The 11,452-nt window shown below is 52.4% G+C and overlaps 1 protein-coding gene and 1 long non-coding RNA gene across 3 annotated transcripts; both read right to left on the bottom strand.

The window, feature by feature from the left end:
• Nucleotides 1-173: 173 nt before the first annotated feature.
• Nucleotides 174-2,973, bottom strand: LOC307240872 (uncharacterized protein). 2 transcript variants are annotated; one of them, XM_080014765.1, is made up of 7 exons: nucleotides 2,830-2,973; nucleotides 2,123-2,224; nucleotides 1,992-2,026; nucleotides 1,868-1,899; nucleotides 1,703-1,756; nucleotides 1,531-1,584; nucleotides 174-804 (listed from the first exon to the last, which is right to left on the bottom strand). In XM_080014765.1, the coding sequence occupies exons 1-7, from the start codon at nucleotides 2,909-2,911 to the stop codon at nucleotides 588-590; spliced, it is 576 nt and encodes a 191-aa protein (XP_079870891.1). In that variant the 5' UTR covers nucleotides 2,912-2,973; the 3' UTR covers nucleotides 174-587. The 2 variants fall into 2 exon arrangements, with proteins under 2 accessions (XP_079870891.1, XP_079870892.1); XM_080014766.1 differs by lacking the exon at nucleotides 1,531-1,584.
• A 6,912-nt stretch (nucleotides 2,974-9,885) lies between these two features.
• LOC307241036 lies at nucleotides 9,886-10,891 on the bottom strand. Its single transcript, XR_013844541.1, has 4 exons — nucleotides 10,769-10,891; nucleotides 10,598-10,664; nucleotides 10,083-10,131; nucleotides 9,886-9,990 (listed from the first exon to the last, which is right to left on the bottom strand). It is a non-coding gene; the product is annotated as an uncharacterized lncRNA (long non-coding RNA).
• Nucleotides 10,892-11,452: the final 561 nt, after the last annotated feature.

Below are 11,452 nucleotides of genomic sequence, written 5' to 3'. Positions count from 1 at the left end.
AAAATGGAAACATTCAACGTTCTGCTCCGGGTGTTGGAGCAAAAGTGTTCAACTGAGAATAAATGACAAACTTCTAGATGTTTTCCATCAACTCCCTAAATAATTGATTTTGTTCCTGAATAACTGACTCGACACTTAGAAAAGATTTTCAGATTTGAATCCTGACAGAGCGATATGAAAAAAGTTTTATTTTCAATGTCAGTTTGTAATTTGAATAGAAAAGTGTTTCGTGTGACGTTTCCTTACTATACAACACATTAACCGTTTTGCCACAAGACCTGGCCGTCGTCCTCCAATAAGTCAAAATCTATTTAAAATAACCTTTGGTCTGCCAGCTGGTTACATCCTACACAACGTAGTTCTGAAAAAACACTTTTTTTTTTTTTTTTAATTGACATTTACAAATTTTGACTCGACCATATTTTAAAAACACAATTTGCATAACAATGGTGTTCGTCCTAGTAAGGGGATATTTATATCTCACAGTATAAAAACATTTATCTTTGTAGCAATGGCTAAAGTAAAATTATGCAAACGATACAGCCCTCATTAAAATACACAAAGTACATAAAAAATAAAAATAATAATCACTCAATTCCTCTAAAAGGGTCGGGGTTTGTCGACTCCATGTTGGAAAAAACCAAGTAGAGAAAAACGGCGACAGCCATGAAAACCAAGAACTGGATCCAAAGTGGGATCAGTGGTTTCTTCATCTCCTCTGGAGCTTCTTTCCGACCAGATTCCACAGGCGGCGGTTTGGAATAGATGTTTCTGTACGTCGACGGAGTATCATAAATACGGGGCCTAATAAAAAATATCCATTAGAACAGTGTTACGCAAACTGTTTTCCCTTTAAAATGAAATACCATACCACTATCCTGTACACCACTAAAAACATGTAGAACTGTACTTTTTTTTTTTAATTTTTTTATTACGGCCTACTAACAGCGATGCAAGACCTGCAAATGATTTGTTCGTATCGAATTCGCAACTCAAGAGCTGAACGCTGACTCATCATTCAGGAAGTCCTTCCACTCAAATGAACAAAGCAGCCGGAAACCGTACAACCTTTCCTCCTTTTCCACTACGTTACTCATCAAGAACCGAATCTCAAAGACGAGTAACCTTTCATCACTACCAACAGTTGTCACTTTCAGACTGAAACTTGTTCTGTTGGAGCAGCTTTTTGCCTGGACCTGATGAATTGGGCGCACTGATGCAGCCATGCAATTTTGATCTTGTAACACAAAAGCTCATTTATGTTCTTTTTTCCATTCTTTTGGTGAGAGTTTGAACATTTCTCAAATGTTCCAAGCAATTATAAAACCGGAACCAAAATCCACTTAATACCCCCTTTATTAACATCCGGTCAGTATTACTGTTTATTTGGTGTCAGGCCTTATAAGGAGTGAAGCGACAATCCAGCGTCCTTGGTCGTATTGGAATACAACAAAAATACAAGTCTATCAGATTGTTAAAAAAATCAAAAACAGTTAAGTCAAAGAGGGGAACTGACATGAATTAACTTACTCAACATCATAATCCCCTCTGGCGAATTTGGACGTCGACCTTGAGAAGGTGTTTCTGTTGGAATTTGATGTAAGAAAATAAATAAAAATAAATAAAATAAACTTCTTTTCCTTCCCATATTCATGTTCTATCGTAGTTAAAAATGAAATGTTTCAACGCACTGATTACTTACTCATCCTCAAAGTCTCTGTCGTTATTCTCTGGTCTAGTCTGCATGTAGGGTCTCCTTAAAAAAAAACCAAAACAAGTAAGTCCGGATCTAATTTTTACAAATGAAACTATCGAATAAAACAACAGTGAAATCAGAGTCATGAAAGGGTTTAACGGAAAAACTCACCCGTATCCAGAACCTTCGTCCCTGAGCTGCAGCTGAATTGTAAAAAAATAAAAAATAAATAAAAATGAGCACGAATATTCACAGCTATATACCCTGCAGACGGACCATGTTTGAGGATACTCACGGGGGTTCTGTAGGTGACATAGGTGACTTCCTCCTCTGAAATTAAAAGCGACAAAGTCCAACATTAAGTTGTGTTGGAGTTCATAGCGTCTCACCTCAAAGTGCATGAGGGATCGTCAGGGATTCACTCACCCTCCTCCCTGTAGAAGGTTTTGTCGGAGGATGATGGATTGGAGTTTTTCTCTTTGGCCATAGCTTCCCTCACCTTCTTTTCGTACAGCGCCCTGGTGCTACCTAACACAAGGTGAAGTATGCACATGATGGATGGATAAATGGATGGACACACACTCGGCACTTCATTAGGAGAACCCGTACACCCACGCGTTCACGCAGTCATCTAATCAGCCAATGGTGTGGGAGCACGACGATGCATAAAACCCACGCAGTTAACGTTCACATCAACCATCAGAACCGGGGGGGTGTTCTCGACCGTGGCGCGATTATTGGTGCCAGGCGGGGCGGGGACCACACCCAGCGAGCAGCAGTTCCACGGGGAGGAAATGCCCCGTCGACGGGAGAGAGGTCAACGGGGAGAGGCCAGACTCTTGTACAATTGCGGGTGAGCAGAGGGTGCACCGCACGGTGAACCCCGAGGCGGACGGGCTTACAGCGGCAGAAGACCCACGTCCAGAAGTTCCACTTCTGTCGGACAAGATCGTTGACGAAACGCCGAGGCTGCCACTTTAATTTCGTGTCGCTCTGCTCCCGTCCCTGGGCCTCGGCCCACGGTTCCACGCTTCGAGACAAACGGGACGGAGCCGTTTGGTGCGCGGGCTGCCGGCGTTATGTAACGACGGCTGGGGCAGCTCAGCGAAACGGACACACCGCCCGGCACTCACCCACCACGGGCCCGTGCCTTATCCCGTATGCGTCCAGCAGGTCGCTGATCTCCTGGGCGGACTTGCTGCTCAGCGCCGCCATGGTCCCCGCTGCTCCCGAAGCACCGGCCGCCCTCTTCGCGAAGGTAAATACGGCGAGCGTTGACTTCCGCTTCCCGTCAGACTGGCGCGCGACTCTTCGCTCAGTTCGCCCAAGAGCGCCGCCAGCAGGACGGGAGGAGGAGGTGCAGGTCGGGAGGAGCAGGTCGGGAGGAGCAGAGCGGGAGGAGGAGGAGGAGCAGGTCGGGAGGAGCAGGACGGGAGGAGGAGGAGCAGGTCGGGAGGAGCAGGGCGGGAGGAGGAGGAGGAGGAGGAGCAGAAGAAGGAGCAGGTCGGGAGGAGGAGGAGGAGGAGGAGCAGGTCGGGAGGAGCAGAGCGGGAGGAGGAGGAGGAGCAGGACGGGAGGAGGAGGAGGTGCAGCAGGAGGAGCAGGTCGGGAGGAGCAGGGCGGGAGGAGGAGGAGGAGCAGGTCGGGAGGAGCAGGACGGGAGGAGGAGGAGCAGGTCGGGAGGAGCAGGGCGGGAGGAGGAGGAGGAGGAGGAGCAGAAGAAGGAGCAGGTCGGGAGGAGGAGGAGGAGGAGGAGGAGGAGCAGGTCGGGAGGAGCAGAGCGGGAGGAGGAGGAGGAGCAGGTCGGGAGGATGAGGAGGTGCAGGAGGAGGAGCAGGTCGGGAGGAGCAGGGCGGGAGGAGGAGGAGGAGCAGGCCGGGAGGAGGAGGAGGAGGAGGAGCAGAAGAAGGAGCAGGACGGGAGGAGGAGGAGGAGGAGGAGTAGGAGTAGGAGCAGGGCGGGAGGAGCAGGCCGGGAGGGGGAGCAGGACGGGAGGAGCAGGCCGGGAGGAGGAGGGGGAGCAGGACGGGAGGAGTAGGAGTAGGTGCAGGAGGAGCAGGCCAGGCGGAGGAGGAGGAGCGGGAGGAGCAGGAGGAGCAGGACAGGGGAGGAGGAGGAGCAGGAGGAGCAGGACAGGAGGAGGAGGAGGAGGAGTAGGAGGAGGAGCAGGTCGGGAGGAGCAGAGCGGGAGGAGGAGGAGGAGCAGGTCGGGAGGAGCAGGACGGGAGGAGGAGGAGCAGGTCGGGAGGAGCAGGGCGGGAGGAGGAGGAGGAGGAGGAGGAGGAGCAGAAGAAGGAGCAGGTCGGGAGGAGGAGGAGGAGGAGGAGGAGCAGGAGGAGCAGGCCAGGCGGAGGAGGAGGAGCGGGAGGAGCAGGAGGAGCAGGACAGGGGAGGAGGAGGAGGGGGAGGAGGAGGAGCAGGAGGAGCAGGACAGGAGGAGGAGGAAGAGCGGGAGGAGCAGGAGGAGCAGGACAGGGGAGGAGGAGGAGGAGGAGCAGGAGGAGTAGGAGCAGGAGGAGGAGCAGGTCGGGAGGAGCAGAGCGGGAGGAGGAGGAGGAGCAGGTCGGGAGGAGCAGGACGGGAGGAGGAGGAGCAGGTCGGGAGGAGCAGGGCGGGAGGAGGAGGAGGAGCAGAAGAAGGAGCAGGTCGGGAGGAGGAGGAGGAGGAGGAGCAGGTCGGGAGGAGCAGAGCGGGAGGAGGAGGAGGAGCAGGACGGGAGGAGTAGGAGTAGGAGGAGGAGGAGCAGGCCGGGAGGAGGAGGAGGAGGAGGAGGAGCAGAAGAAGGAGCAGGACGGGAGGAGGAGGAGGAGTAGGAGTAGGAGCAGGGCGGGAGGAGCAGGCCGGGAGGGGGAGCAGGACGGGAGGAGCAGGCCGGGAGGAGGAGGGGGAGCAGGACGGGAGGAGTAGGAGTAGGTGCAGGAGGAGCAGGCCAGGCGGAGGAGGAGGAGCGGGAGGAGCAGGAGGAGCAGGACAGGGGAGGAGGAGGGGGAGGAGGAGGAGCAGGAGGAGCAGGACAGGAGGAGGAGGAGGAGGAGGAGCAGAAGAAGGAGCAGGTCGGGAGGAGGAGGAGGAGGAGGAGGAGGAGCAGGTCGGGAGGAGCAGAGCGGGAGGAGGAGGAGGAGCAGGACGGGAGGAGGAGGAGGTGCAGCAGGAGGAGCAGGTCGGGAGGAGCAGGGCGGGAGGAGGAGGAGGAGCAGGTCGGGAGGAGCAGGACGGGAGGAGGAGGAGCAGGTCGGGAGGAGCAGGGCGGGAGGAGGAGGAGGAGGAGGAGGAGCAGAAGAAGGAGCAGGTCGGGAGGAGGAGGAGGAGGAGGAGGAGGAGCAGGTCGGGAGGAGCAGAGCGGGAGGAGGAGGAGGAGCAGGTCGGGAGGATGAGGAGGTGCAGGAGGAGGAGCAGGTCGGGAGGAGCAGGGCGGGAGGAGGAGGAGGAGCAGGCCGGGAGGAGGAGGAGGAGCAGAAGAAGGAGCAGGACGGGAGGAGGAGGAGGAGGAGGAGTAGGAGTAGGAGCAGGGCGGGAGGAGCAGGCCGGGAGGGGGAGCAGGACGGGAGGAGGAGGAGGAGGAGGAGTAGGAGTAGGAGCAGGGCGGGAGGAGCAGGCCGGGAGGGGGAGCAGGACGGGAGGAGCAGGCCGGGAGGAGGAGGGGGAGCAGGACGGGAGGAGTAGGAGTAGGTGCAGGAGGAGCAGGCCAGGCGGAGGAGGAGGAGCGGGAGGAGCAGGAGGAGCAGGACAGGGGAGGAGGAGGAGGGGGAGGAGGAGGAGCAGGAGGAGCAGGACAGGAGGAGGAGGAGGAGGAGTAGGAGGAGGAGCAGGTCGGGAGGAGCAGAGCGGGAGGAGGAGGAGGAGCAGGTCGGGAGGAGCAGGACGGGAGGAGGAGGAGCAGGTCGGGAGGAGCAGGGCGGGAGGAGGAGGAGGAGGAGGAGGAGCAGAAGAAGGAGCAGGTCGGGAGGAGGAGGAGGAGGAGGAGGAGGAGGAGGAGGAGGAGGAGCAGGAGGAGCAGGCCAGGCGGAGGAGGAGGAGCGGGAGGAGCAGGAGGAGCAGGACAGGGGAGGAGGAGGAGGGGGAGGAGGAGGAGCAGGAGGAGCAGGACAGGAGGAGGAGGAAGAGCGGGAGGAGCAGGAGGAGCAGGACAGGGGAGGAGGAGGAGGAGGAGCAGGAGGAGTAGGAGCAGGAGGAGGAGCAGGTCGGGAGGAGCAGAGCGGGAGGAGGAGGAGGAGCAGGTCGGGAGGAGCAGGACGGGAGGAGGAGGAGCAGGTCGGGAGGAGCAGGGCGGGAGGAGGAGGAGGAGCAGAAGAAGGAGCAGGTCGGGAGGAGGAGGAGGAGGAGGAGCAGGTCGGGAGGAGCAGAGCGGGAGGAGGAGGAGGAGCAGGACGGGAGGAGTAGGAGTAGGAGGAGGAGGAGCAGGCCGGGAGGAGGAGGAGGAGGAGGAGGAGCAGAAGAAGGAGCAGGACGGGAGGAGGAGGAGGAGGAGTAGGAGTAGGAGCAGGGCGGGAGGAGCAGGCCGGGAGGGGGAGCAGGACGGGAGGAGCAGGCCGGGAGGAGGAGGGGGAGCAGGACGGGAGGAGTAGGAGTAGGTGCAGGAGGAGCAGGCCAGGCGGAGGAGGAGGAGCGGGAGGAGCAGGAGGAGCAGGACAGGGGAGGAGGAGGGGGAGGAGGAGGAGCAGGAGGAGCAGGACAGGAGGAGGAGGAGGAGGAGGAGGAGGAGGAGGAGGAGGAGGAGTAGGAGGAGGAGCAGGTCGGGAGGAGCAGAGCGGGAGGAGGAGGAGGAGCAGGTCGGGAGGAGCAGGACGGGAGGAGGAGGAGCAGGTCGGGAGGAGCAGGGCGGGAGGAGGAGGAGGAGGAGGAGCAGAAGAAGGAGCAGGTCGGGAGGAGGAGGAGGAGGAGGAGGAGGAGGAGCAGGAGGAGCAGGCCAGGCGGAGGAGGAGGAGCGGGAGGAGCAGGAGGAGCAGGACAGGGGAGGAGGAGGAGGGGGAGGAGGAGGAGCAGGAGGAGCAGGACAGGAGGAGGAGGAGGAGCGGGAGGAGCAGGAGGAGCAGGACAGGGGAGGAGGAGGAGGAGGAGGAGCAGGAGGAGTAGGAGCAGGAGGAGGAGCAGGTCGGGAGGAGCAGAGCGGGAGGAGGAGGAGGAGCAGGTCGGGAGGAGCAGGACGGGAGGAGGAGGAGCAGGTCGGGAGGAGCAGGGCGGGAGGAGGAGGAGGAGGAGGAGCAGAAGAAGGAGCAGGTCGGGAGGAGGAGGAGGAGGAGGAGGAGGAGGAGGAGGAGCAGCAGGTCGGGAGGAGCAGAGCGGGAGGAGGAGGAGGAGCAGGTCGGGAGGATGGGGAGGTGCAGGAGGAGGAGCAGGTCGGGAGGAGCAGGGCGGGAGGAGGAGGAGGAGCAGGCCGGGAGGAGGAGGAGGAGGAGGAGGAGCAGAAGAAGGAGCAGGACGGGAGGAGGAGGAGGAGGAGTAGGAGTAGGAGCAGGGCGGGAGGAGCAGGCCGGGAGGGGGAGCAGGACGGGAGGAGCAGGCCGGGAGGAGGAGGGGGAGCAGGACGGGAGGAGTAGGAGTAGGTGCAGGAGGGGGAGCAGGAGCAGGACGGGAGGAGGAGGAGAAGGAGCAGGAGGAGCAGGCCAGGCGGAGGAGGAGGAGCGGGAGGAGCAGGAGGAGCAGGACAGGGGAGGAGGAGGAGCAGGAGGAGGAGGAGCAGGAGGAGCAGGACAGGAGGAGGAGGAGGAGCGGGAGGAGCAGGAGGAGCAGGACAGGGGAGGAGGAGGAGGAGGAGGAGGAGCAGGAGCAGGAGGAGCAGGAGGAGTAGGAGCAAGAGGAGGAGCAGGACGGGAGGAGCAGGAGGAGGAGCAGGAGGAGGAGGAGGAGGAGGAGGAGGAGCAGGAGGAGGAGGAGGACGGGAGGAGGAGGAGGAGCAGGAGGATGGGAGGAGGAGGACGGGAGGAGGACGGGAGGAGGAGCAGGAGGAGGAGCAGAACGGGAGGAGGAGGAGGAGGAGGAGGAGGGGGAGGAGGAGCAGGGGACGGGAGGAGGAGCTGGAGGAGGAGGAGCAAACGCCTTCCCTCTGTCCACGGTTGGAAATCAGGAACTTTCCGCCTCGAACGGTATCACTTTCAGACATTTGCACATTGGTTGACCAAAGACAAAAACGACATTGGAATAGATACACTGATAAAAAGGATTAAAATTAAAAAAGAAAATGGCAATGAATGGAAAAATGGGGGAGATATGCAATAAACATTTAACTGTACACAATAGAAATATTGCGGTTTACAATGAACCTAATAATAAACAACAAATATACCCTAACAGGTAAACAATAAAAAAATGAAAATGACCTAAAAAAAATAAACAAAAATTATTTGGTAATGTACAAACATGATAAACATTTAAGTATTTCACTGCATACATGTATGACCGTACGTATACGTATGTGACAAATAATCTCTTGAACTTGAAGTATACAGTTAGCTTAAAAATCGACTTAGAAAAAATACAATTTATTTTTTTAAACAGTAAACAATTTTGGCAATAAACCTAAAAAATGAACGGTAAACAGACACCTCCGTATCAGCAAATACATATTCCGGTAGTTGTACCATGTTGTAATTTCTTACCCATTGACATCTATAATACAGTTTGGACTATAAATGCATTATATTATAATATATTATTATATAACATATTAAATTATACTATTATACTAAACTATTACCATATGATCAGATCATTATACTATGTTACATCATACTTTACTATACTTTATAATACTATAAATTATGATTTGGTAATTATCATACCACTCTGCATTATAAATTGTAAACTGTATTTACTTGACTATATACTTAACCATACTTCTATAATTATTGCTATCACTGGATTGACGCTCTCTGTAATGCTGTTGTGATACATTTTTATCTTTATACACAGATGTTTTTCCTCCATCTTCTCCATTTGCACTGTTTTTTTTTTTTTTTTGTCTGCTTGTGACACCTGGACTTCCTCCACAGGGATTAATAAAATCTTATCTCAGAAACGGAACCAAAACACTTACTTTCCACCACTGCATTTTGAAGACTTTCAACTTTTACTCTTGCGCTCTTTACTCTTGTTACTTGTTTCCTTTAAATGAGGATTTATATTCGTATGAAAAGCAGCCAAACAAAGCAGATGCAAATCCACTCAACCAATCAGTTTCCCTTGTCCCTCCCACTTTTCACTATGACATCACTATACCATTTATTTTGTACGTCGTACCTGCTAAAGTAATGTAGGTCTATTGTAGGTCGGAGTACCCCTTCCAACACTGCCCTTGTCATAGTTTTAAATAACTGAAACTTTTGCACAAGTCAAACTGGATATAACATTTTCAGACAATTGCAAATAGGTTAACCAAAGAAAGAGGCTTTTATTATGCACAAAACAAAATATTCCAGACTTCTTTCAGATCTTTCCTCGTCACTTTTTGCCATTCAGGGCTTATTAAGATAAGACAACAGATGAGACTTATTTAATCATCCTTTTTTTTTTTTTTGTTTTGTTTTTTTCCAACCATAATTTTTATAAAGCCGGATTCACACCAAATCCGACGGATGGCAACAACAAACCGGAAGGCCATTCAATACAATGGAGTGGGATTCCACAGTTAAAAAAAACTGTGACGCTGTGAAATTTCACGTTTTAGTCACCACAACTGAAAGTCACATTTGTAAATAAGTTGCGTATATAAATTTATGACCTTATCAACGTTAATGTTGGATGTTAGCATATTCATTATCAATAAATCTCTTTTTATATCAGTGAACCGTGTGTATTTTCTGTGGTAAATGCCACTGTTGATCTGGAAAAAACAAGCTCTCCCATTTTCCTCGGACATGTTTTGTGACGCCAAACCCAGGTTATCAGACGGCCACCGGGGGGGGGGTTCAGACTGTCGGACGCTTGTTCGGAATCGGTGTGAAGTCGGCTTTTATGTCCAAATGACTATCAGCCCTAAAAGAACGGCACTCGTCCAAGCCAGTCAGATTGGTCTGTGGCCCACCAGAGCATCAGCAGTCCAAGCAGTATGAGCCCGGCCGTCTCCAGCATCACCTTCAGAATGCCAAGACACTGCAAGGAGACAATGTGACCAGTGAAATGGTGGCAGTTAATAATTGTGTAAGAGAGGGATTTGATTAAAATCACAATTAATAGCAATGTCAGGTCCACACCTTGTATGTTGTGCTTTGGAGTGGTGTGCTGCATAGTCCTGGTGCCAGTTTGTGATGGGAATGCAGATCGGCGTTCGCTCTCTGTGTCTCGGACTCCATCGGCTCCTGAAAGATGTATCGTTAATGTTGAGCATAGCGTGGGTTTTTTGGACGGGCCAGCCTTTCCATTCCATAAATTAATGACTACCCATTCTTACTTTGTGCATGTCTTTGGGGTTGACATCTTCCTCACTTGAATATGCATCCCTGTAGAGAAAGTAGAGGAAAATTTTGTTTGAGGTCCATGACTTATCAGGATATAGATTAGAGCAGCTGGGTAGACAGATAGAGAGATAGATAGATAGGGAAATGTGTGTCACAGCACACAATGAGGAAAAAAATACAAATATATAATAATATATACACACACACACACACACACACACACACACACACACACACATATATATTTATAAATATAACAAAAAAAATGCCAATATATGAAAAAATGTGAAAATATGCAATAAAACCTGACTGTTAATTGTACACAATATTATGATGTACAAGGATATATATTAAGATATGAATACATATATATTTTAAAAAATATAGCAAATGAAAATGCAAATAAAAATTACCCGAAAATCTAACAGGAATATGTGGTCATATACACAAATTAATGAAATAAAGCAAACAGTGAACCAGAATGGAGAACACTAAAAATGATACTCACCCAACACTATCATAGGGAATGACCTGAGGTAATAAATCTTTGCAAAACTGCACCTTTATCTTCCTCCCTATGCAAAAATAATGATGACAACATCAAGTGAAACTTTCAACAGTAGTTCACACACAAGATAGGGTTTTTAAGCAACGATTTAAAAAAAGCACAATTGAGTACCTTCTTGACTTTTTCCACCTTTGCCGTCATTGTAAAACTCGTAGAAAGCCTTGATTCTCTCCTGCTCTTGCTCCCAATTTCTCTCCTCCTCATACTCGTCGTCGCCAAAATGGCCAAGCTCTGTAATTCCCCAGGCATCGCCTTCACCGTCTTCCGCACACTCTTGGTTAAAACAATAATTTGTCACGTGAAGAATGTCGCCCGTGTCCTGCACGGCTGGATCAGTTTGGTATTTCCAGACGTCTTTGGCTCTTTGTGAAGGCAACGCTCCGTCCTTTGTCTCCAGTCTTGAGTCTTCGGACCAAAGAGCTCCACCTGTGGACACATGGGTATCGCTGGAGATGCTTAAAGTCGGAGCCTCCAAAGAGTTGGAGATCTTCTCCACACCCAAGTCTTCGCGGTTGGTCCTTGCTGCAAACACCTCTCTGTCAGCGCAGTCACCTTGAGCTTCCGCTGGGGGTTGACCAAGTTGTGGATCTTCTCCTCTCTTCCTCGCTTGGATCTCGTCGTCGCTGGAACTGTAGATGTCGGTTTCAGACCGCCGTCGTAGCAGGCCAGAGTCGGCGTCCTCAAAATCACCGAGACCGTCTGGCAGAGAGGTTGTCTCTTTGGTGTGGGTTTGGTCTTTTCTGACCGCTTCTCCAGTGGCCGAAGTCTGACCCACCGGCTTCACCTCCATCCCTG

Source organism: Zeus faber, assembly GCF_960531495.2.
Source record: "Zeus faber genome assembly, chromosome: 15".
Lineage (NCBI taxonomy): Eukaryota > Metazoa > Chordata > Actinopteri > Zeiformes > Zeidae > Zeus > Zeus faber.
This window is presented reverse-complemented; position numbering and strand designations above follow the sequence as displayed.